The following is a 27620-nucleotide window of genomic DNA, read 5'->3' as shown; positions in this document are numbered from 1 at the left end:
GAAATAGGGTGCGTTCTGATCGACCTGAAGTTCCCTGCGCAGTGGACTGCACAGGGTGTTCCGCCATGTTCAGTGTGGTTCCAAACCGCAGGGAGCAGTTTGAAGGGAACTGTGAACTGTGCAGGGAGGGAGTGAACAACGGTTCCTCACTTCGCCCAGTTCACCGGATGTTGACAACCGATATTACCCATCAGCCATTGCGGTCCGTTTACGTGCGTAAACCGTCTTTACGTGCGTTACGTAAATTGGCAGGGCTAATGGTTACCTGTCTAACTTTAATAACTCAGTGGCTCAATAAACGCTCCATGAAAAAATATTTTTTCCGGCGAATATCTTAGTTACAACATGATTGAGCTAACAGGAGTAGTTTCATGTCGTGTCCGACAACGGGAGGGTTTTAACAGCTGACGTCCTGTTAGCTTAGCTGCCGCCGTTAGCTTAGCTACCGCCGTTAGCTTAGCGACAGCCGTTAGCTTTCCTGTCAGCTGAGCCACTGATGCTTTCTACACACCCTGACGCCCCGAAACTGAATAAATACCACGCATTGTAACACAAAACTGCTTTGCTTGTGCACACAGAAATAGTAATGTTTCTTCAATCATTTCAGATCTGTCTAAACGGTGATAGTGGCGTGAAACATTTTGAAACTTAAAAACTTTATTTTTAAACTCGACCGGAAACAGCTGTGACGTTGCAGGGTGTTCCGATTGGTGTAATATCGGTTAAATGAAGTTTCCTACGGCAGATTCCCTGTGCAGGGAGCAGGGAGTAGGGGGCTCTGTCCAAGTAAACTGTGGATCGGAACGCAGCCATAATCACAGTGCCCACAACAAGTTTCCCAACGTTTTGCATTTCTGGTGGAATTTTACGTTTAAACGTTTCCATGGTTTTCAGTCGTTGTCGTCATAGTTGCGGTAAACGCATCGGATCTATTAACGCTGGCTTTTACAGTTCCATTGTTAAAAAAAAGCTGGTGTGATGAGCCATGCGTTTTACAGATTTGCATTGGGGGAAAAAAAAAAAAAAAAAAAATCCATGCATTTACCTCGACTACCGAAACCATGGAAACGTAAACATAAAATTCCACCGGAGGAGCAGAACCGGCAAAACAGGCTACGTTTTTGACGTTCGGAAAAAGGTGGATTACGATTATCATGATTATTATGCATCAATTTATTTCAAACACTATTAATGTGTAAAATCAAATATAGTGAAAATATAATTACGTTACTAATTATTTCCACAAAGTATCTATTAAAATATGACCAATTATTAAAGTGTTTGAAATATATACGTAAGTTATTAATTAATTGTCTCTATCTATACCAAATGTTGAAGTTAATTTTAATCCTTTTTTTTTATTATTACAAATGACACTGACTCTAGCATTTAAATTCCTACCAATTCAGTGTTGCGTATGGACCAGTATCTGAGCATTTACCTTTACTTTGGTGCACATCTGCCGATACGGTTCCTACATAATCTTTTTTTTGGAAAGTGACGGTATTTAGGAATATTTACGATCAATTAATTGTGGTGTTTAATACCACATTAATTGTGAAAAACAAGTAATGGTGACATCCCTAGTAGAGAGAACACCTGAGTTCAACTGAATGTTCATGTCAGTGCCTTTTATTTCTCTGCAACGACCAAACTCACTCCCAGCGACCTGATCAGAGGTCAGATCCACCTCGGTGCTGAACACCTCCATCACCCGAGAGCCGCCTGGCGCTGCGAGCGTGAGGCGGAGCGAGCGCCGCTGTCGGTCCTGATTGGTCGAGCAGATGTGTCATCACATCTGTAAACCTGTGAACCTGCGCTGACCTTTACTTTGAAAAGACGGCACGGACGGCACCCTTCAAAATAAAACACCCGTTTATGGAGAGTGTATACATAACATGGACCAGATGTAGTTAATGACAGCGACACCACGCAACTATCTCATCACCGATCGATCATTATATTGATTAATTGATCAGTTATTTTGGTCTGAAAACGACCATGACAGATGAGGAATGTCTTCAAGAGTCAGAAAACCTCTGAATATTCAGTTTCTACACAACAAAGGGAGAAAAAACACGTTCTGTGCAGAGTCTGAGGTGAAGCTTCTGGATGTTGTCAAGGAGATAACAGACTGAATGTAATAATAATAATTAGCTGAGAGGATCAGACAGGAAGCTGAGAGCTGAGAGGAACTCCTGCTTTTCATTATTGACCCGTTAAAGAGTACGTTCACACGGAAAGGGTCTGAACAGAAAACCCTGCACTGCAAAAACTCAAAATACCAAGAATATTTGTCTCATTTCTAGGCAAAACAATCTCATTCTACTTAAAATAAGGGTTAGAGGTTAGGGTTAGACTCATCACACAAAAAGTAGTTTGTTTTTAGACACTTTTTACTTCTTTCAAGTCTATTTTGACTTGAAATAAGTAGAAAAATCTGACAGTGGAGCAAGTTTTTCTTCCTTATTACAAGCACAAACAAGTTGCTTTCACTGAAATTTTGTTTGAAACAAGTGAAAATGATCTAAAAACAAGTAAATTTTTAGGTGATGAGTCTTATTTAAAGTGGAAAGAGATTAGTTTAGACTAGAAATGAGACATTTGGACAAGAAATGAAACAATTATTCTTGGAAATATTTTGAGTTTTTGCAGTGTAAAGTGGCGTTGTTGCGTTCTCACTTCTTATTCCGTGTTTAGACGAGCGTTTCTAGGGTGGAAATCCGCGTGCACACGGCGACGCAGAAGTCTGTGGAATTGAATGTTGTAGCACGCCAGGCGCCGAGGTGGCAGTGTCACTTTTTTGCGTTTTCAAGCCCCCAGGGCCTCAGACTTTGATGATGATGACGATGATGATGATGTGATGACACAGTCGGCTGCACCAATCGCTGTACGACCAGGGTCCAATACAAACACACTAAGAAACCTTGATGATGGTCTGTGACGAAGGGCACAACGCAACAACTCAGACCAGATCTGATCTGACTGCACCGGACTGTTCAGGTTCTGCTCAGGTATCTAATAGAAACTAAACCAGGTGTGACTTCAGACTCCCCATCAAACATTAACCAGTGTAAATGTCAATGTGTTGTTGTTAGGGATCCATTACTTTTTTTTTTTTTTGGCTGGTTTATATCTGTTTTTAATAATCTACCTTTAACTAAACATATTTTCACTCTGTTCCTGTTGTAAAGTCGACGTCGTTACATCAGGGAACTTAAATCCATATCGCTGGTGTCAGGATTCCTCCTGTTACAATCAATCAATATATAGATTGTTAATCTTTAAAACCATGACGTCATGGTATAAAACCAGAGACGAGGCTCAGCTACTAACCTGCACACCGTGGTTTAAATACTTCTTCATCTGCACAGACAAACACAAGTTGTATATTATAGTAGAATATAAATATAAATATAAATATAAGAGTGAAGGGCAGAGGCAGGTTAGACAGACGGACTAACTGTACTGTAACTACTACTTTTTGCTCAGTAGGGGGCAGTGTTTTGTTTCTTCTTCTTCCTGTTACACTATGCTCTGGTCATTATTATTAGAGAGCGATGCTGGACATAAGAGTTGCTGAATTATTACAAAGCTAAAGGGTGTTTGTGTTGTTTTTTCTCATGTGTGCAATAAGAGCAGTGTAAGTGTTATTGTTGAAATGCAGCTGAGCAAGTGTGAAAACCCACCGTCACTAACAATACCAACAATGTGATGTATCTGTTGTATATAAATACACAAACAGAGACGATGTGACAGGAAACCTGTTGATGATACAAGACTGAGACAGTGACGATGTTTAGACTGTGATAGAGAATCAAATCCATGCCAGATTTAATCTGGTCGCTGGTTTGAAACCTTGATAAATACAAATCTTCAAGCTGTTGTTATTGATGCTGCTTTTAGCTGATGTATTATTATTATTATTATTATGGTTATTATAAGAGTTGTTATTGGTTGATCTCAAACAGGAAGTAGCAGCAGCTGCAGTGTCTGACCTCTGCAGCTCAAAGAAGTAAAGAAATAGTTTTTATTCTTATGTTTTTTGAGCTGGAGTCAAAGTGAAGAGTTTTTACTTTAAAGGGATAGTAGCATTTTTTTTAAAGTGGGGTTGTATGATCTACAAATAGCCCCTAAGTACTTTAATTGCAGTAGAAGACTCTCTGCACTCCTCCCGTTAGCAACGCCAGCCCATAATAGCCCTGCCCAGAGATTTACAACATACAGTGTTGTGAACAGACCCAAAGAAACGGCCTATTTTCACGGCCTAAAAGAGGTTTTACCTGGAAAGAAATACACAGTTCCATTGTTCACTATAATATAATTTTTTCCAGCCCTTCAAAGTGCAGGAAAAACACAGTAAATCTCTGGGCAGGGCTATTATGGGCTGGCGTTGCTAACGGGAGGAGTGCAGAGAGTCTTCTACTGCAATTAAAGTACCTAGGGGCTATTTGTAGATCATACAACCCCACTTTTAAAAAATGATACTATCCCTTTAATCTCTCAGCTGTTTAATAGATACAGTGCCTCCTCCTGGCCTCCTGGCAGCGTATTTATCTTCATTTGTAAACATTATTCTCATTTTATCATATTTATGACTTAGTTCAAGTGTAAATATCGGTTTTGAGACGATCACATAAGAAAGAACTATATTCACTGCTTTTAAAGAGAACGGTTCTAATCTGAGTTTCATGTGGGGAGTGTTTGTGATGATGATGATGATGATGATGATGATGATGATGATGATGATGATGATGATGATGATGATGATGATGATGATGATGATGATGTGTTGAATGTGAGATGGCTCCAGAGATGAACCGACTGCATGATTTATAAACTATTTTTTCTACAAAAATTAAAATATATATTATAAATGATTGATGTTTTTGTCTGTGTGTGTTTATTTATCTGTGATCTGTAGAGATAGATCATCTGACCCCCATCCCCCCCCCCCCCCCCCCCTCCCCCCTCCCTACCTGACAGCACAGAAATAGGTTCATCATGTGAGTGGTAAGAATAGACCTGTGGTTTGTAAATGTCTCTGCTGCCAGTGGGCTCAGTTCAAGGCCTCAGTCCTCTCTGACCTTTGACCTGCTTTATGAGGCAAAGACAAACATCACGGCTGTGGTCGTCTCCACAAAGCCAGGGAGAAGAACCATTAGAAACACTATAAATAATATTATGTAAGTTTAGTTATAGGGTTAGGGGTTAGGGTTAAGATAAGATCATCCTTTATTTGTCCCACAGTGGGGGAATGTACAAGGTTGCAGCAGCAGACAACAGTAAAGGAAGTACAGTATAGCACAGATAATAAAGAGCAACAGCAATAAAAAGAAAGCAGTATTTGTAATAGAGTATGATTAATGAATAATAAGAATAAGAAAAAAGGGTTACCTACACCTACATTTGGACTTTAAGATACGATAAGAATTACTTTATTAACCCCAAAGGAAAATTAATTTATGGAGGTTTAGTCACTTTCTTTATATATTAGGCTAAATAAAACGCTACTTTTCTAATTTTTCAATGTTTTTTTGTTTTTTTTTTATAGTAAGCTTGTATGATGTTATAAATATACCTGCAGTAGCTTTAACTGTGGGCAGGACCAACAGAAAAAAACTTTTGTTTTTATCAAACACTTTACAAAATGCCACTGAAACAATCCAACTGTTATTCCCACTACAGGTAATTAGCATAAATGATGACAGTCCAGGAAATAAAGTTAAACAGTTTTATTTTTATGATGTAGTTAAATACAAGGGGCTTCAATACAAGAGGGACATTACAGACGAGCACTATGGAGGTATTTGGATGTTTTTTGGTGTGTCTTTTTGTTACGAAGAAAGTTGGTATCCATTGACAACCATTATATGGACAAATACTGCTGCGTGGACCCCCCCGTAACTGAGAGAAGGCACAGAGGACTCTGAAACTTCTCCCAGCTGTTAGTCGACATGAGGGTGAGTAGATAATGAGTGAAATTTGAATTTTGGGTTAACTATCCCTTTAACAACTAGAGAAAAAACAACTGATAAACATTCTACAAAGTAAAGTCACACATTGGCAGCAGTGAACAATTTCAGAATAAGACGTTGACGCCTATGGAGAGACATTTTAGTCAAAACTTGATGAATGAATTAAAATCTGCCAGGAAATGAATCTCAAAATAAATCCAGTAATAAATGTCGACATGTAAATGTTTGTTTATTAATTCATTTATTTACTGATTCTTTATTAAATCACGTTGTTGTTTATTTCACATCAGATTATTTACATTCATGGATTAAATCAGTTGGTTGTTTAAACTCTTCTCAGTGATTCTCGTAAACTTCTTCTTGTTTTTCAGGTCCCAGTGATTTTTCTGTTACCGTGACGCTGATGAGTTCATTATTAAACTGTGTTCATCTCTGTCCTGTGAAGACGACGTGAGTGAGAGACAGAGACAGACGTGTAGAGACTGAACTGTCTGTTCAACAGAGAGAAGGTTTCTGTGACAGGAGGAGACTCTGCTTCACTCAACACAGACTCACTGAGGAAACAGGATAGAGTCTAAACCCAGGATAGAGAGGTTGAGTGAAGGTGGTGTTGAAGGTGTAGAGGTGGATCAGTGAGTCAGAGGAGACTCTGTAGAAGGACAGAGAGCCAGCAGGACAGTCCACATACACTGCTACTCTGTTAGAGACAGAGGAGGAGGAGGAGGAGGAGGAGGAGGAGGAGGAGGAGGTGATAGGTGTCTCTCTGTCATTGTGCCAGACTCTGTAACCACCATCATAGCAGAACAGACTCCAGGACTGATCGTTCCCTCCAAACACACAGTCTCTGCTGTTTCCTTTCCTGTTGATTCCTCTGTAACTCACTGATATAAAAACCCCTCCTCTCCTCTCGACCTCCCAGTAGCAGCGACCAGTCAGACCAGTTGAACACAGCAGCTGAGACCAGTGGTCAAATCTGTCTGGATGATCAGGATATGACTGATCCTCCTCCACACCTGTCGCCTTCCTGTTGTTGTCAGACAGTTTGATCTTTGTGTTCACTGTGTTTGTGTCGATTGTGAGTCGACAGGAATCTGATGGAGAGAACAAGACACAGCTGCAGTTATTGATCATTGATCAGTTATTGACAGTTTGATGAAGACTCATGAGGTCAGTGATGTGACAGTGTGAAGATGGTTGAATGTGCTGCTTTGTTTCCAGTAGGGATGCACATTTTGAATTTTTTTTCTGACCGATAACCAACGCTCATTAACTGATTATTAACCGTTAACCGATAAGATTAAGACGGTTCAATTTTTTTTTTGCCGTTAAATACACACGTGCGCTGTGACAGCTGATCAGTGCCACATCCACTCTGCTCTGTCTCAGCTGATCGCTCATATGGAGGTTAGATCGTCCAGTGTAGAACTGTTTTAGTTACAAAGTGCAGCCAAACACCAGACTGAAGGAGCAGCAGAGCTCCTCTGTGGAGCTGCAGGAGAGCTGCATCAGCCTCCTCTTTTAATTATTTATTTATTTTTATTTTCAGCGCCGTTGTTACGGTGATGCACATCTATATCTGTGTAGCTACATTTATGGTCTGATCTTCCTTCATGGGGGCTGCTGCACATACTGTCAGTCCTCCTGTGGAACTTTTTACCGCGAGATATGACTGAAGGCACGTGGAAATCTGCACGTGTCGACACGCCCCCATGAGTTGACGACAAGGAGCTAATAAATAAATAAAAAACTGATAGTATTAATCTGTCAAAGTTCTTGTTATCAGTTAACGGTTAAACGGTTCAACATGTGCATCCCTCGTTTCCATGAATCAAAGTAAAAACAGACTTACACTTCCTCAGACCTGGTGTCAACCATGGGACTCCAGCAGGCTCCACCCTGAAAGGAGGAGGGGGGTCAGAGCAGCACCTTCTCTGTCAGCATGCACACATGGACATTACATGGCTCTCACACACACACTGTTTTATCACTGTGTTCACATGGAGGCTGGTATGTATGGATGAACACTGAGCACAGAGAAGAAGGAGCTGGAGTCTTTATCTAGTGATGATACAGAGCAGGAGGAGACCAGGAGGAAACACTTCATCATGTCTTTTCTCCATCTGATGTCACTGCAGTGTGAGACACACACTTTCACTCTCTGACTCTCAAGCTGCACAAACACACGTCACAGCAAAGAAGATGAAGACACAACAGGTGGAGCTGACCAGCCCAGATATCCCACAATGCACCAGGAAAGAAGTGTGCAGCTGTGAAGAGTGGATGCATTGCAAAAACTCTACATCTTTCCAAGAATATTTGTCTTATTTCTTGTCAAAATGTCTCATTTCTAGTCAAAACTAATCTCTTTCCACTTTAAAAAAGACTCATCACCTAAAATCAACTTGTTTTTAGATCATTTTCACTTGTTTCAAACTAATTTTCACTTGAAATAAGTAGAAAAATTTGCCAGTGAAAGCAAGTTTTTTGTGCTTGTAATAAGAAAGAAAAACTTGCTCCACTGTCAGATTTTTCTACTTATTTAAAGTGGAAAATTTGCTTTAAAAAATTTAAAAAGTGTCTAAAAACAAGCTACTTTTAAAATGTGATGAGGCTTATTTTATATATTTTATGTATAATTAGATTTATTTTGACTAGAAATAAGACAAATATTCTTGGTAAGATTTTGAATTTTTGCAGTGTGGTTTCAGTGTTTGATGAGGAAGGAAACACACTCAACACGTTTGTTAGAGCTCAGTGAAACACACAGTGAGTTTAGTGAGAAACACTGAGTGTGAACACAACTTGTGTTTGTTTGAAGAAAACTCCACAGGAAGCTGAAGAATGAGGCTGTGAGCAGGTTTCCACAGGAGCCACAGCAGCAGTGAGTGGATGAAGGAGCTCTAATAGAAACCATCTGATCACAGTGACAGGACGGATCAGGATCTCATGATCAATGACTCTGTTCTTCTCTGCTCTTCACACAGATCAGCTGCAACACACTGACTCACTGAGATCAGTCACATCATGTGGAATAAAGCAGCCGTCCTCAGGACCAGTCCTGAGCTCCATCAAACCTGTCCACACATTTTGACTGGACTTGAAGTCAGAGTCCAGAGGAAGCAGAGAAACTGTAGAGCAGAGAGAAGCAGGCTCAGCTCAGAGCACATGGACTCAGACAGGAAGTGAAGCTCCAGCTGCTGGAGACTTTCATTAAGGAGCCACTTTGTGGCTTCATCTGATCTGGAGTCAGCACACACACAGTCTGAAAACAGCTGTTTGATCACACACACATTCAGCCACAAACACTGATTATTACACTGTTCACTACACTCACTGTCTTCTGATGGACAGCTCCAGGCCTCTGGACAGTGAGGACATCTGGGTGTCACACTGTGATTTACTGTCTCCTCAACACAACAACACATCTCATCAGGACAAGACCAGGATCTCAGAGAGACTGAGCTGATTATTGATCATCAATATCTGACCAGACAGAGACCTGATGGTGCCGCCTGGTTTCTGTCTCTCATTTCCTCCTTGGTTGGAGACGCTGGGAGACGAATGTCTCTGAGCAGTGGACATGCTTTGATTCTTGTTGCTGTGTTGTTGTTAGTGTGTCCTCACTCAACAGGTGTCTACAGTCTCTGGGACTGTTCAGGTCAAACACTCTGTTGGTTCAGGAGCAGTTCAACCAGCTGCAGCTGAAATGTTTCCTGATACACTCTGAAATAAAGTCTGATCCAAACATCTGGAGAGACTCAGAGCAGTAGTTCATCACTGTGACTGATGAAAGCTGCACAGCTCATGTTTGAAACACAGATTTTGGCTTCAGTATAAACTGTGTTGGGACGAGTCAGACTGAGACAGAGGACGTCAGTGGAGTGGGCGGAGCTTCACTGTGGCCTACACCACCTCTGGAGATGGTCTGAGTGATGGGATCTGATGTCATCAATGCATGGATCACCTGAGACAGATGTTCATACCAGGTGTGAACGGGGCCATAGAAAATGTTCCAGCTCCTCCTCCTCTATCAGACAGTGAGTGTGGCTGCAGCAGCCTCTCCATACCTGAGAGAGTCCCGTCTCCAGTCTGGATCCTCCAGTCCAGCAGACAGCAGCTTCTCTCCTGAGGCTCCAGGATGATTGTAGCTCAGGTTCAGCTCTCTCAGATGGGAGGGGTTGGAGCTCAGAGCTGAGGCCAGCGAAGCACAGCCTTCCTCTGTGACCAGACATCCTGACAGACTGAACACACACAACAACAACACAGGAACCCTCTGTCAACACCTGCTGCTGTGTTCAAGTGTCATCAGATAAACAGCTGGATGGATCCTCACCTGAGAGTCTCCAGTCTACAGTGTGGACTCTCCAGTCCACCAGACAGCAGCTTCACTCCTGAGTCCTGCAGGTTGTTGTTACTCAGGTCCAGGTGTCTGAGACTAGAGGACTGGGAGCTGAGGACTGAGGACAGAGCTTCACAGCTTCTCTCTGAGAGGTTACAGCTGCTCAGTCTGAAGAGGAATTCAAGGAAAAACACTCACATTCTCAATATGAAGGAAATGACAGGTTAGAATCATAAATACACAACATTTCAACACAAACCTGAGAGTTTACAGTGTTTCTTACTCAACATGTTCCAGTTTGTATGAATAGATTTATAGATAGATTTGATTATATACTGTGATCTCTCACTCATCTTTGTATAATCATATATGAATATATTTGTTTTGTTGTTTGTACAGTGTTAAAATCACAGACTCCACCCTGCCTGCATCACCACAGTCACACAGCCCTCTGCTGCTGCCGCCTGCTCTCGCCGACCTTCCAGGCGAGGCTCAGTTCATCTCGAACGCACCTGATGTGACTGTACTGACTTCACTTCCTTTCTTTATTGATTTAAGTTTCTCATGTTGTTTGAATGTTATCATATTGATTTTTATCTCATACTAGAGACCTGAGTTTGACCTTAAAGTGAATCACCAAAACTGTGGATGTGTTAATTAAGTTAAAAAAAAAAAAAATTCATTTATCTTTATTATTTGACGTCATAATGTGTAATGTTCCTTTATTATTTCATTGTACAGAACAAATCATCCACTACCTACACCAACCATCATCTATATTGTTTTCTCCAAACGATAAAATATTGGGACAGATTCCTGGAATTAGTGTTTTAATGTTCACACCACTTCAGATGTTCAGTGAGCCACCACCACCAAACAGGGGCGTCAATTGTGTATGCAGGGTTTAAAATTAGCACCCGCCACTCGCCAAATGCGGGTAAAAATATGATTTGGCGAGTAAAATTATTAGGCCACTCGCCATTGGCCGGCAGCTGGAATATGCCAACTTCACTATATAATAGTCATCATAAATGCTGAACAGTGAAACGAACACAGTTTACAGCTACAGGAGATCCACTGACTGGGTCTCATTCATGAAACGTGAGCAGCACGGATTTGTGTGTAAACCCTGAGCATCGCAAATTTACGTGGATTTCCGCATTCATCAATCTTTTAGTAGTGCTGATTTTTTCGTAGCTACTCACAAAATCTACAACTGCTCTGGACTGTGTGTAGCGCTTGTGTAAATGTAGGAATGCAAATAAATACTGCTTGTTACTGTTGAAAATTACAATTTTAATCCGTATTACTCTCTCTCATGTTCAAAATACGCCGACGCCTTTGAAACACGTAATTTAAACATGACAAACAATTAGAAATATTTGGAGAGAGAGACGTTTTAGGGATCGGACACGCACAAACACGTCAAGGCTCCATTTTATGATTATAATACTCTGATATAAAACTGGAAAAAACTTTTTTGTGTTGCTACAGTACACACTCGGTGGGCGCACACTTCACCCTGCGCAGCAGCGCAGTCGGCACCGGTTTGGATGGAGCTGAGACAGACGGCTGGTTCATCTCTAACAATATAACCTGCTTATATAACTTCATGTGTTCATACAACCATGTTCCTCTACAGCTGAGGCTGTGAAGAGCCTCCTCCTCCCGTTGCTGCTGTAGCTCTGTAGTTGTGCGTATTTATTTTTTTATTTTTTCATGTTTCATATCGAACTATTCTGGCTTTACTTCTTAAACGGTTCTTTAATCAACCAAGGATAGGCCTACTTAATTCACTAAATCTGTTACTTCCCGCCAGCCTTTGACCTGTCCCAATCACACCACTACTAACAGAAGAGAATTAAATATTTTTTCTGGACTCCACTTCACCCAAAATGACTTCGATCCGCAATCTTTCTCTTTTTTTCTCTCTCTCCCTCTTTCCTTGATTGCGTCATGGCTGCAGGTGAGCAGGATGCACCTGCCTCCTAATATGGTGGTCAGGATCTCCTTATATGGCTATTCATGTATGGAGATCTATGCTAATTGCTGATCACGGGGGCGTGTTGTTAGTTTACGATGGGTTGGCATTCATCATCTTACACACGTGTTTACGATCAAATCTGAGTTTCCCGCACCGTTCATGAATCCGGAGTAGAGTTTTAGTAGAGTGAGCTTTTATGTGCAAATCTACACACAGATTTACTCACGTTTCATGAATGAGACCCATTGTGTTTCGAATGTCAGAGTTGTCCCGTTATCCTCCGTGATTCAACATTAAGAAAATGTATCAAGTTTTCGGCTGCTGTAACGTTCGCGTTCAGTCGGTCATTCAGAGGAGGCGGTCAGAGGCGAGCGACGTTAGTTTGTAAAGTGTTTATGTGGCGACACATCACGATGGTGAGAGGTAAGGTTACCAGGGTTACCACATGTCCCCGACTATATGGAATCATCCCGCATTTGCAGATTAAATAACCCCGTCCTGTTTTGCATCAATACGGGACCGGGTTTGTCTCGTATTTCCGAGTTCACTTGAATGCAGCATCACCCCGCTCGCAATCCTGTGAAGAGGTGCCGACTCTGCCCGTGATCAGGTGAAACTGAATTTCTGCCACTCTCGTCTGTGATCAAAACACAAACACTGGGCTCGACAGTGTCAGTGACACTCTGGGCCATAAAGTAGCCTATAGCCTACCCCCGCAGCCCCCGCCCGTAAAGCCGGGTTTCCACCGAATCAACGGTCTTTTTTTTTTCTTTTTTCTTTTTTACCGCAACATATGATTCACGTCATGATAACTTCTGTATTTAGGCTATTCAAACTCCCACAGTCCATAGTTCTCTTTGTTTGATATTTCAAAAGAAAGTTGCATCCTTCTATAGGCTACTGTAGGATGAACAGTAGGCAATCTACATTTAAAAAAACAACAACAACAAAAAAACCTTTGTTCACACCACTTATTCAGTCTGAATTAAATGTAGGCCAAGTTTCAAAACTCACATCACTATCTTCCTCTGAAAGCCTATTTATGTAATGTCTGTTGTCATTCCATCAGCTAATCTAAACATATTTTTTTATATACTGTATATATTTATTGCACCAATTTAGTTTAGGAGGCAGGTGTGTGTTGTTACTATAAGATAGCTGCCTAACTATAATGCAATGGGGAAAACACTGCTGATTTTAATGACTTTGTATTGTGAGCAGTCCAGTGGCCGGTGAAAACATATTTTGGCCGGTAAAATTTTTGAGCTACCTGCCATTGGCAGGTAGGTCAAAAAGTTAATTTTATACCCTGTGTGTATGGCAAGGTATGGCAGCTGCCACACCTTGGCTCCAGGGGGAAATGTAAATGTTCGTTTTTTTTTGTATTTTTTAATAGATTTATGGAATTACTCTGTGTCAATTTGTATTTATTATTCTATTATTTAATACATATAAATTAAAGGGATAGTTCACCCTAGAATGATATTTCGCTCATTATCTACTCACCCTCATGTTGACTAAGGGCTGGAAGAATTTTCAGAGTCCACCGTCCCTTCTCTGAGTTACAGGGGGTCTTGGCGTAGCAGTGCATTTCAATGCCACGGTAGCAAAGGGACACCAGAGCTCTTCGTAAAAAAACACACACAAAAAAACATCCAAATACCTCCATGATGCTCGTATGTAATGTCCGTCTTGTGCTGAAGCCCCAAATTGCGTAATTGTCCCGAAAAAAATTAAATAAGTCCACATTCCAAGCATGTTTGTAGCATTAGCTCCTAGCGTCTGTTGTCCGGTCTTCCGCTGCCAGCGCGCATGCGCAAGGTTCGCACTGAGACCGACTCGAGTCTCAGTCGGTCTCAGTATCAGTGCGAACCTTGCGCATGCGCGCTGGCAGCGGAAGACCGGACAAGGAGCTAATGCTACAAACATGCTTGGACGGTGGACTCTGAAAATTCTTCCAGCCCTTAGTCAACATGAGGGTGAGTAGATAATGAGCGAAATATCATTCTAGGGTGAACTATCCCTTTAACTACAAATGAAAATCAGAACAACACAATCGATTTTTCTAGGTATTATCTTTCCCAACGCTTGTAGGCTTATCCCCCCTCCATATCTTCAAATGTGGTATCTCCCAGCCCGAGACGATAACGATAACGATAACGACGGTGGTCAGACCTAGGCCATTTTAGCGCAATTTGTTTTGCTGAGCTAACTGATGTAAAATGAAAAGGAAGCAGTGAACTTTGGATCAGAAAAAAGGCAGGTGATGGGTCCAATGTACCTCTTATAGATCTGTTTAAGGGAAATATGATTTCTCTCTCTCTTACTCTCTTCTTTTCCCTCCCTCCTCTTTGCATTTGGACTTCAACGGTGGTATGTTCACGTGATATTGTTCCAATTACATAGTGAATGAAGTGAACAGAATGAGTGAAATTGCGTTTGTCAGAAAGGCTATTACTGCTCTCTAACCCTGCCGCTTATTATCCATGGTGCTGAAAACGGATGCTTAAAGGCGCACAGGGGCGTCATGCAACCCAAAAATTGGTGGGGGCACAGTGAAGGTGAATGTCATATTGCGTGCAAAATCTTTTGTGGGATGCCCTCAAATCACTTATTTTGGGCACTAAGGCTAGTGCTGGGGACCGAAAAGCTGGTAAACTGAATTTCAGAAACATTATCTTGGTTAACTCTTTGACTGCCAGCCATTCTCACAGCAGCTTCCTCCAGCTTGCCAGGCATTTTCCAGCTTTTTGACTGATTTCCGTAGACCCACCATATATTATGTACTGTTACTACATACACATTCAACCCATCAAAGGAAAGATTAGGGTCTCTACTTTCCAGCAAAAAAACCTGTTTGTTTCTATCTTGTTCCAGTCTTGTGAAATTGGCGGTTGAATATAGGTTAGTTTAGCCCAAAATGCCATTTTGGCACCAAAATCTTGAGAAAAAGAGGTTTTTGTGTCGGCTGTCATTTTCAGGTGAATCAGTACAATTGGCTCCTTTATATTTTGCTTTAGTGACGCCTCAGCATCTGTACAGTTGTTCTCTTGTAAACAACAACAAAATCAACACTGACAAATGACTTTTGATGACAACAGACAAAACATTTAGCTACTGACACACACTACTGCAGCCTTTTTTCTTGATCTTTTCTTTGAGTTACAACTTTTTCTTTCCTTTTTTTTAGTGTGTGTGCGTACGTGACGTGTGCGTGTGCATGTGCGTGTGCATGTGTGTGTGTGCGTGCGTGTGTGTCTGTGTGTGTGTGTGCGCGGATCAGTTCGACAGGTTTTTGTAGCCGAAACACGGCGCTTTAGATCAGATCCAGGTTGCTCTGGTCAGCAGGCAGCGATCTCACTCACTCTCTCTGTCTCACACACATCTACACACACACACACACTCACTCTCTCTGTCTCACACACATCTACACACACACACACACACACACATCTACACACAGCCTACAGCTCTGGCTGACGTGCCCCCTGAACCCACAGCCACAGACAGTCTACGCTCACAACAGACACTCCCATCACCTTTAGCTCTCGTCACGTTCGCCGGCGCCATCCGTTCATCATCCACACTAGATCGCGGGATTTTCAAGCTGCTATCCGAGTGATTTCTCGCAAAATCTGGCGACTTTCCAAACGCTCTTGACGACTAATGACGAGCGATCAACGGGGCTGTTGTTACTAACGTTTGTGGTTTGTATCACGGAGCTGCACGGAGCTTCGACGAGCTGCCGAGCCGCCATGAGCCCCGCCGCCGCCCCCGAAGCTCTCACCGGCGGCCAGAGTGTCACGGAGCGGCGCCTGCTGCAGTCAGACACCCGCTCCGCTCCGTGAGGGGGGAAAAACACGCTATATTTTTTATATCTCTCAATCCAAATGTGTTTTTCTGCACTTTATTTTGATGATACAAGTCTGATCTTCACAGAGGAGTAGGGCAAGACATTCAAAAAACGCTAAGACGAGTTATCTCGTCTTTGGCAGACTACGCTTGGATTCGCTAAGACGAGATAACTCGTCTTTGGCAGTGAAAGAGTTAACAATGTGGAACAATAAGATGGATGCACCGCTCCATGTAGACAAGTAGACAAGTAGACAAATAACTAAGTCCAGTTGCTTTCGATTTAACCTCCTTTGAAATACTATGACCTGGGCAAATGAGAATATGCACCGGCTTTGTAAACAGATGCACTTGGCCATGTATTGATTTTTTGCTGCTTCATTGAAAACAAATGCACTTGGCCAGGGATCGCTAGCAAACCAGCGGAAAAGCGAGCGTACTTGCCATTATTTGTAATAGATTTCACTCAATTTGACCACTGATCATAGCTAGATGGTAAAATAATAAGTAAGGTAATGTAAGAAAAAAGAAATTATCCCTCAAGTCTGTGGGTGCACGTGCCCCCTCGTTTCTATTGACATGACACTGCTGAAGGCGCATTTGACTGAATTGATCAACACAGTACGTAGTTAAGTGTTTGTGTCCAGTTACGTTAGCGGGATGTGAGTGAGGCTGCATTTGAAAAAGTTTAAATTTTCCTAACCACACAGAGAAGCTTCATAGCAGACTTTTGTGATGATTATTTGCTGGGCATATTGATACTGTAGTTAAGTCATGTGACTAGTAACCTTGCCATACCTTAGCTTTGGCTGAATTGACGCCACTGCCACCAAATGCAGTTTAGTTTCATCAGTTAGTGTTTGTGTCAGTTCACACTTAAAAATATCTCCGTATAAGTTCAGTTCATAAAGATCAAAATGAACTAATTCATGTTCATTTGTTCTGTTCATTTAAATAAATAATCAGCTGTTGAAGAATCACAGACATGAGTTACATTGAGAACTAAAAAACAAAATGTTGAGATTGAGAAAATATTTTCCCACATAAACAATGAGTCATGTTCTGCTGAAAGTGAAAGACCAGGGGCCTCATTTATCAAAGAGGGTGTAAAACTGCTACTACATTTTTGCGTACGGCGAAAAGACGAAAATTGCATACACTCAAAATATTTACACCTTTTTCAGATCAATCAAACTGTGCGTACGCACAACTCTCCGCAATTTGCCTTTGGTAAATCACACCGGACCCAATGGTGCACACTCTTACTCCACCCCCAGAACGCCATATATGGTCAGCACGTGCATATTTAATTAGCCATGTGCTCTGTGGAGCCGCTACAAAGTGACAACAAAGTGACAACGGAGACAACGGGCGGAGGGCGGGGCAAAGAAGCGGAACTTCTCCGAAAGCAGATACACGGCGATATCGGGCTACAAATCAGTCAGAAAAATGATCTTGCATTTTAATAAGCTACAATAAAAACCAAAACCTCCCAAATCTCAACAAAAGGGAGCAGAAAGAAGAAGAATCTTCCTAATCTGCCCCTTTATCCCAGAAAATCTTTTTTTTTTTTTTTTTTTTACACCTAGATGTTAAAACAATGTAGGCTAAATCAACAATAGTTACCATTACTTTGCAGACCTTCCCACTACACAGTTACAGCTCTCGGTTTAGGTCATTTTCCATTACAGAGTCCTTCACAGTTCCTCCTCAGGGCCGCGTCGTCTCGCTCTTTATTCTCTCGTCAGCTCCAAACACACGTGCACCTCGTTAACTCAGGTGACAGATTAATAACAGTCTCAGTAGCTGCAGATCAGTTTGCGCTGCTGCCGATGTGTTTTTAAACTTGGATGGTTTGATCCTTGTCGGACGTCACACATAGCCTAATCAAAAAAGCAAACTCCTCAATCCGCTCTGTTTATCAATTAACATAGAGCCTAGTGTTATTATAGAGCGGGTTGGATTGCCAGCATCAACGGTCCACCACTACCACAATTACTTCAAAAAATCCTAAAGGTAAAGGTAAAGGTACTTTATTTGTCACATATACAGCTAGTACAGTGAAATTCTTTCTCTGCATTTAACCCATCCCTGAGGAGCAGTGGGCAGCCGCGGTGCAGCGCCCGGGGACCAACTCCAGATTATGAGCCAGTGCCTTTGGTCAGGGGCACTGACTGGAGGATTAACCTAGCCGACATGTTTTTAGTGTTTTACTGTGCTCTTCTAAATGTACTCCGCTCCTCTCTCCCTCTCACACTGCAGTTCTCTGACTCAGCAACGGTGTCGCCAATTCCTCCTGTTCCTCAAAACAGGCGCAAATCACGGTACGCCAGGGTCAAAATGGGTGTAAATGTCCGCACTTTTCCCCGTCAGGTTTTGGTTTGATAGATCCCAAATTTGGCGGAGAAAAGTGCGCACGCACAAAACGGGGGAAAAAGGGTGTAAAAAAAAAGGTGTATCCACAATGATAAATGAGGCCCCTGGTGTAGTGAAGGTAAACTGCATGTGGAAATATCCAGGGGCTTTTTTCTTTTTTCACTTGTTTGTTCATCAAACTGCTTCAAACACTCAAACAAACTGTCTTCAGCAGTAGTAGATGTGTCTGTACCGACTCTGTACCACAACAACATACTAATGATGCTCGGCCGTCTCCATGGAGACGTCATGAGACGGGATGTAAAACTGTCATAAAACCTGAGCAGTGTTCACTCTGGTGACAGTGAATGCTGCTCAGGTTCATCATTTAAACTGATTCATTCAGTTCAACGTTCACTAAAACATGAACATGTCCAATGAAGCACAGCCTTCCTCTGTGACCAGACATCCTGACAGACTGAACACACACAACAACACACAGGAACCCTCTGTCAACACCTGCTGCTGTGTTCAAGTGTCATCAGATAAACAGCTGGATGGATCCTCACCTGAGAGTCTCCAGTCTACAGAGTGGACTCTCCAGTCCACCAGACAGCAGCTTCACTCCTGAGTCCTGCAGGTTGTTGTTACTCAGGTCCAGGTGTCTCAGACTAGAGGACTGGGAGCTGAGGACTGAGGACAGAGCTTCACAGCTTCTCTCTGAGAGGTTACAGCCGCTCAGTCTGAAGAGGAATTCAAGGAAAAACACTCACATACTCAATATGAAGGAAATAACAGGTTAGAATCATAAATACACAACATTTCAACACAAAGCTGAGAGTTTACAGTGTTTCTTACTCAACATGTTCCATTTTGTGTAAATAGATTTATAGATAGATTTGATTATATACTGTGATCTCTCACTCATCTTTGTATAATCATATATGTATTTGTGTTGTTGTTTGTATAAATACAGTGTTAAAAATCACAGACTGCCTGCATCACCACAGTCACACCTCACCACACCCCCTAAGGTGATATAACCCCGCCCTCTGACCTTTGACCCTCTCTTTCCCTCCAAACATTTGCCTGAAGACAACATGACTGTACTGACCTCACTTCCTTTCTTTATTGATTTACGTTGCTCATGTTGTTTGAATGTTATCATATTGATTTTTATCTCATATTAGAGACCTGAGAGTCCAAAACTGTGGATGTGTTAATAAAGTTAAAGAAAAATAACTTCATTTATCTTTATTATTTGACGTCATAATGTGTAATGTTCCTTTATTATTTCATTGTACAGAACAAATCATCCACTACCTACACCAACCATCATCTATATTGTTTTCTCCAAAAGATAAAATATTGGGACAGATTCCTGGAATCAGTGTTTTAATGTTCACATCACTTCAGATGTTCAGTGAGCAACCACCACCACAGGCAGTTTAGTTTCATCAGTCAGTGTTTGTGTCAGTTCACACTTAAAAAGAACTCCTTAAAAGTTCAGTTCATATAGATGAAAAATGAACTAATTCATGTTCATTTGTTCTGTTCATTTTTAAAATAAATAATCAGCTGTTGTTTTTCAGTAGAACCTCCTTCTACCTCCATCACCAGCCTCTACTCACTGCCACTAACAAACTCTATGAATTAATGAACCTGAAGAATCACAGACATGAGTTACATTTACAACTAAAAAACAAAATGTTGAGATTGAGAAAATATTTTACCACATAAACATTGAGTCATGTTCTGCTGAAAGTGAAAGACCAGGGGTCTTATTTATAAAACTGTGCGTGGGATCGTTACTAAAAGGGTACGTACGCCCAACAGCCAAGTTTTGCGTGTGCCAGTAAATATTCAGACTTATAAAACCCTGTGTACGCACACTTGCAAGCAAACTTCCCTTTATAAATCAGAGAGTTCCTACAAGTGTGCGCAGCTGAATCCGCTTCACGTTCCGCCCTGTACACGCCCTGTTTTAACCGTAGATGGTCAATGCAAACCACCACATGAATGTGATCTGCATGTCAATGAGCCTGACGTGCTGTTGTTCTGTCGGTGTTGTGAATTAACTGCAGGTGTGAAAGTGGCGACGTGACGTGTTGCTGCAGCTGTTAACGGCGTCAGCGGCACAGAGAACACGCGGTGTTGTTCCAGTGCGCTGCCCTCTCATATGCTGGACCCGGTTCGGCACATAGTTACAACAATGTTTCAAAGGAGGTTAAATCGAAAGCAACTGGACTTAGTTATTTGTCTAGGAAGACGTTTCACCTCTCATCCAAGAGGCTTCATCAGTTCATGTACGCAGCTGACCAGGCTGGGACTGGTCCAACTATCTGGTGTGGAGACTCACTATTTAACCTCTTGTGTGGGCGTTTCACAAGGGTGATGATGTCACTGGTTCCCTTTTGTGCTCCAAGTGCCAACGACAGTCGTTGGAGTGACAGTCGTTGGTGGGAAGTTGGTTTCGACTTCGTTAGTGCCCTATTGTGTTCTAACGACAGTCGTTGGAGTCACTTGCCACTTGTGAACAGTAGTTGTTCTTTGAGGCTAGATTGTTGAGTCTCCTGGGAAGGGATGAAAGGGCAGCATTGTAAATTGGGGATAGGTGGTGTCTCAGACCTCCTCCCCTGTTGAGGGTTGGTTTTTCTACTTTTACAAAAATGGCTTCTTTAACTCCTCTTTCAAACCATCTGTCCTCTCTGTCTAGGATTTGGACATTGCTGTCCTCAAAGGAGTGGGCTTTCTCCTTGAGATGTAAATGAACAGCAGAGTCCAGTCCTGAGGAGTTTGCTCTCCTGTGTTGGGCCATGCGTTTATGCAGTGGTTGTTTTGTTTCTCCAATGTAGAGGTCTTACAACATAGCCAAACACGTAGCCAATATCTTGGCTCCTTTGGTGGGGAACACCCCACACCACATCCAAAACTCTATAGACTTTGTGGGTAAAGTCCGGGACATACAAATGGAACCAGATGACACTATGGTATCCTACGATGTGACTTCTCTTTTTACCTGTATTCCAACTATGGAGGCTTCGGCCACAGTAAGGGAAAGACTCACACAAGACAACTCCCTGCAAAACCGAACAAAACTCAAACCCGAACATATTTGCCAGCTTCTGGATTTATGCCTGAACACCACATACTTCCAGTTCAACGGCAAATTTTACAGACAAAAACACGGCTGTGCCATGGGTTCACCAGTATCCCCTATTGTGGCAAATCTGTACATGGAGGAGGTAGAGAACAAGGCTTTAAACTCCTTTGAAGGAACAACACCGAGCCACTGGTTCAGGTATGTGGACGACACATGGGTTAAAATCAAAACCAAAGAAGTGCAAGCTTTTACCGAACACATTAACTCAGTGGACAAAAACATCAAGTTCACCAGAGAGGATGTCAAGGACAATAGTCTGCCTTTCTTAGATTGTGACGTCCATATGAAAAAGGACAGGAGCCTCCACATTGGGGTATACAGAAAACCCACACATACAGACCAATATCTACTTTTCGACTCTCACCACCCTCTGGAACATAAGCTTGGTGTTATCAGAACTTTGCAACACAGAGCTGATAACGTGCCCACCAGCTCACAGGCCCAAGGGGCAGAACACAAGCACCTGAGAGGCGCCCTCACAACTTGTGGTTACCCTAACTGGACCTTTGTGAAAACTGCAGCTGCTTCCAGAAAGAAAACCAGCAAAGTGGTTGAGAAAGAAAGACAAAACAAGAGAAAAAACATAGTCATTCCATATGTGTCTGGAGTATCAGAAAAACTCAGGAGGATCTTTAACAAACACCGTATCCCTGTGTATTTCAAACCCAGCAACACACTCAGACAGAGACTGGTACATCCCAAGGACAGAACACCACACACCCACAAAAGCAATCTGGTGTATGCAGTCCAATGCAACGAGGAATGCAAAGACCTCTACATTGGAGAAACAAAACAACCACTGCATAAACGCATGGCCCAACACAGGAGAGCAAACTCCTCAGGACTGGACTCTGCTGTTCATTTACATCTCAAGGAGAAAGCCCACTCCTTTGAGGACAGCAATGTCCAAATCCTAGACAGAGAGGACAGATGGTTTGAAAGAGGAGTTAAAGAAGCCATTTTTGTAAAAGTAGAAAAACCAACCCTCAACAGGGGAGGAGGTCTGAGACACCACCTATCCCCAATTTACAATGCTGCCCTTTCATCCCTTCCCAGGAGACTCAACAATCTAGCCTCAAAGAACAACTACTGTTCACAAGTGGCAAGTGACTCCAACGACTGTCGTTAGAACACAATAGGGCACTAACGAAGTCGAAAAAAACTTCCCACCAACGACTGTCACTCCAACTACTGTCGTTGGCACTTGGAGCACAAAAGGGAACCAGTGACATCATCACCCTTGTGAAACGCCCACACAAGAGGTTAAATAGTGAGTCTCCACACCAGATAGTTGGACCAGTCCCAGCCTGGTCAGCTGCGTACATGAACTGATGAAGCCTCTTGGATGAGAGGTGAAACGTCTTCCTAGACAAATAACTAAGTCCAGTTGCTTTCGATTTAACCTCCTTTGAAATACTATGACCTGGACAAATGAGAATATGCACCGGCTCAGTTACAACAATGACAACAGTTTTAATCTGAAACGAGTTATTAACCATTCATCATGGTCTCCCTCTCCCTCCTTTCTCCTCCAGCGGTGCCGTGGTGCAGAATTACATACGCACGGGGCTCACCGCTGTATTATTTACAGTAATTAGACTGATCGATAAAACTTTGAATAATTAGCAGAATCAGTTACATTCTGAGGAATGATCAAACATGACACTTCTCTTGATAACAAGAAAACAGAATGTAACAATTGTGCGAACGATTACTGGATTTTTTTTCCAGGGTTTGAGATTTAATTGACCCTCGATCATATGTTCACAGTATCATAGGAACATATAGTTATTTACACCATGTATTTATCCCATGCAGCCGCGCCGTCCTCTCCTCCTCCTGCGCTCTGGGAGTGGACAATATGACGGAGAGATGGTGGTGATTAAATATAGAGAAGGAATTTTGATTTTGAATTTAAAGTTAGATTCTAAGAAGATGTTTCTGAAACACCAGTCTGATGCAAAATAAGGGCGCTGTTGAATTAAATCACCGTGGCAACATGGATCTAACGCATAATCGTTCTTCTCACTCTACATTTCCTGAGTCTGACCTCAGTTCACCACCACACCGTCTGTGTCACCAATTCCAATTTTCCTCCAAACCATGCGTACGCCTCGGTCAGAGTTTGCTTAGGGCTGCGCACATTCTACCGTCAAGTTTGTTTTTTATAGATCTCAAACTTGGCGTGGAAAGTCACGTACGCCACTTTCAGGCCCGTTTTGTGCGTACGCAATGGTTATAAATGAGACCCCAGGTGTAGTGAAGGTAAACTGTATGTGGAAATATCCAGGGGCTTTTTTCTTTTTTCACTTGTTTGTTCATCAAACACTCAAACAAACTGTCTTCAGCAGTAGTAGATGTGTCTGTACCGTCTGTACCACAGCAACATACTAGTGATGCTCGGCCGTCTCCATGGAGACGTCATGAGACGGGATGTAAAACTGTCATAAAACCTGAGCAGTGTTCACTCTGGGGACAGTGAACACTGCTCAGGTTCATCATTTATAAACTGATTCATTCAGTTCAACGTTCACTAAAAACATGAACATGTCCAATGAAGCACAGCCTTCCTCTGTGACCAGACATCCTGACAGACTGAACACACACAACAACACACAGGAACCCTCTGTCAACACCTGCTGCTGTGTTCAAGTGGCATCAGATAAACAGCTGGATGGATCCTCACCTGAGAGTCTCCAGTCTACAGTGTGGACTCTCCAGTCCACCAGACAGCAGCTTCACTCCTGAGTCCTGCAGGTTGTTGCTACTCAGGTCCAGGTGTCTCAGACTAGAGGACTGGGAGCTAAGGACTGAGGACAGAGCTTCACAGCTTCTCTCTGAGAGGTTACAGCCGCTCAGTCTGAAGAGATGATCATGAGGAATTAAAGAAGAAAGGAGTTTATTATCTGTCCTGTTGAAAGACAGAAGGGTTTTTATATAATGATGAATAAATCCAACTATCTCTACACTTACAGAGCTTTGTTAGAGGCTTTGACCACGGGCAGCAGCCTCAGAAGAGCCTTCTCTGAAGCAGAGTAATTCCTCAGGTCAAACTCGTCCAGATCTTCTTCTGATGACAGTAAGATGAAGACCAGAGCCGACCACTGACCAGGAGACAGATAACGTGTGGAGAGACTTCCTGAGCTCAGGGACTGTTGGATGTCCTCCACTAGAGAACCATCATTCAGTTCATTCAGACAGTGGAACAGGTTGATGCTTTTCTCTGCAGAGGGAATCTCTTCAATCTTCTTCTTGATGTACTGGACTGTTTCCTGATTGGACCGTGAGTCATTTCCTGACTGAGTCATCAGACCTCGTAGGAGATTCTGATTGGTCTCCAGTGAAAGACCCAGGAGGAAGCGGAGGAACAAGTCCAGGTGTCCATTTGGACTCTGTAAGGCCTCGTCCACAGCGCTCTGGTAGAAGATTGTCTCTGCAGATTTGACTCCTGTTGTTTCAGTCTTCTTGGAGGTTGTTTGTTGTTGTGACATCAGGTTGAGTCCAGAGTTGATGAAGGTCAGATGGACATGAAGAGCAGCCAGAAACTCCTGAACACTCAGATGGACGAAGCAGAACACCTTGTCCTGGTACAGGCCGCTCTCCTCTTTAAAGATCTGTGTGAACACTCCTGAGTACACTGAGGCTGCTCTGATATCGATGCCACACTCTGTCAGGTCTGATTCATAGAAGATCAGGTTTCCTTTCTGCAGCTGCTCAAAAGCCAGTTTTCCCAGAGTCTCAATCATCTTCCTGTTCTCTGGACTCCAGTGTGGATCTATCTCAGCTCCTCCATCATACTTGACCTTCTTCAGTTTTAGATGAACCACCAGGAAGTGTATGTACATCTCAGTCAGGGTCTTGGGCAGCTCTCCTCCCTCTCTGGTCCTCAACACCTCCCTAATGGCCAGCCTTCCTCTCCTTCTGGTCTTCAACATGTCCATAATGGGCCACCCTCCTCCCTCTCTGGTCTTCAACAGCTTCTCCAGAACTGTAGAAGTGATCCAGCAGAAGACTGGGATGTGGCACATGATGTGGAGGCTTCGTGATGTCTTGATGTGGGAGATGATCTCTCTGGCCTGCTGCTCATCTCTGAACCTCTTCCTGAAGTACTCCTCCTTCTGGGGGTCAGTGAACCCTCTGACCTCTGTCACCATGTCAACACACTGAGGAGGGATCTGATTGGCTGCTGCAGGCCGTGTGGTTATCCAGAGGCGAGCAGAGGGAAGCAGGTTCCCCTTGATGAGGTTGATCAGCAGCACGTTGACTGAGGTGGACTCTGTCACCTCAGTCAGGATCTCAGTGTTGTGGAAGTCCAGAGGAGGTCGACATTCGTCCAGACCGTCAAAGATGAAGACGACCTGGAACTGATCAAAGCTGCAGATTCCTGCTTCTTTGGTTTCAGAGAAGAAGAGATGAACAAGTTCCACCAAGCTGAACTTTCTCTCTTTCAGCACATTCAGCTCTCTGAAGGTGAAGGGAAATGTGAAGTGTATGTCTTGGTTGGTTTTGTCTTCAGCCCAGTCCAGAGTGAACTTCTGTGTTAAGACTGTTTTCCCAATGCCAGCCACTCCCTTTGTCATCACTCTTCTGATTGGTCGGTCTCTTCCAGGTGGAGCTTTAAAGATGTCTTCTTGTCTGATGGTTGTTTCTGGTCTGTCTGGTTTCCTGGACGCTGTTTCAATCTGTCTGACCTCATGTTCATCATTGACCCCTCCAGCCCCTCCCTCTGTGATGTAGAGCTCTGTGTAGATCTGGTTCAGAAGGGTTGGGTGTCCTGCTTTAGCGATGCCCTCAAACACACACTGGAACTTCTTCTTCAGCTTGTTTTTGAGTTCAGGCTGGCATTTGTAAAGAGCTTCTGAATGAATAAACAACAGGTAATAGGACAGTAAGGTAAAGGTCCTCGTAACAACAGGTCATAGTAAATGAATGTAAACACAGAAATATTTGAATCTAAATTCATGTAGTCATGGTGATGACTACAACCGTGAAATGTGACATCCCCTCACAAAAGGTGCTGAACTTTACCTGCTGCTGCTGCTGCTGCTGCTGACGGGTCTTGTCCTGTTGGAGGAAAGGGAATCATTAATCATGAGGAGTAGCAGGACCAACCCAGTTGACTTTGTCCTCTGTGTGGAAATAGTTACAAAGCCAAGAGGTTTAACAAAGGTAAAACACTGGCTGCACTTCCCATGACTGACCTTCATTAATTCCCATCTTCTTCAGAATGAACTTTGCCACCTGCAGAACTTTATCAGTAGTGTACATGTTGACCATCAAGTCCACCGTTTTCTCTCTTCTTGCATCCTCCAGCTCACACTTTGGGATGGCAGGGAAACCACCCAGTAAGTCAGCATTCTCCAGGTACCACTGGAAGCGGTGCAGCTCTGCACTCCCCAAATTCATCAAAATCCGCAGCAGCTGCTCCTTCACCGGCGTCGCCATCTTTGTTGCCTGACAGAATCAGATCAGTGACACTGTTTCACTAAGACTGATACCACCATTTATCATGGTAAGGGATGTGACTCTATTTAGTGCCATCACATCCCTGGTTTGTTAATTAATACTTGTAATATTTGTAATATGTTTGTTAATTACTTATACTTAGTATTTAACACTGGTAGGATAAATCTGAAATGTCCTCCATCTTTACACAGGACAAACATCAGTGTGACTCACAGCAGTGATGGCCAACAACAGACAGAAGGTATTTCAGTGTTCACTCAGACACAGTCTCATCATTTTGACCCAGGTAGTTTTTTTTGTGTGTGAAATAATTCTGTTTTGGTGTGCATAAATTAAATCAAGCATCCAAAATAAAACTATGATATAAAAATTGTATGAATTGACTGTGTATATATGGACTTTCAAAAAGCTTTTGACGAAGTCCCACATAAAAGATTACTTGTGAAGAAGATCTGACGGTTTAGATGAGTAATTGGTGTGATA

General features: G+C 42.7%; 1 protein-coding gene across 1 annotated transcript; it reads right to left on the bottom strand.

The window, feature by feature from the left end:
• Positions 1–1710: 1710 nt before the first annotated feature.
• Positions 1711–27116, bottom strand: LOC311004721 (protein NLRC3-like; the record flags this gene model as incomplete). Its single annotated transcript, XM_083996892.1, has 8 exons — positions 1711–1768; positions 10046–10219; positions 10312–10448; positions 24366–24531; positions 24645–25597; positions 25646–26529; positions 26700–26735; positions 26873–27116. 8 exons carry the CDS (start codon positions 27114–27116, stop codon positions 1711–1713), a joined length of 2652 nt encoding a protein of 883 aa, XP_083853018.1.
• Positions 27117–27620: the final 504 nt, after the last annotated feature.

The sequence above is a fragment of the Trachurus trachurus genome (genome assembly GCF_905171665.1).
Source record: "Trachurus trachurus genome assembly, chromosome: 21".
NCBI classification, from domain to species: Eukaryota; Metazoa; Chordata; class Actinopteri; order Carangiformes; family Carangidae; genus Trachurus; species Trachurus trachurus.
Note: the sequence above shows the minus strand (reverse complement) of the source record. Positions and strands in the feature narration are given on the sequence as shown.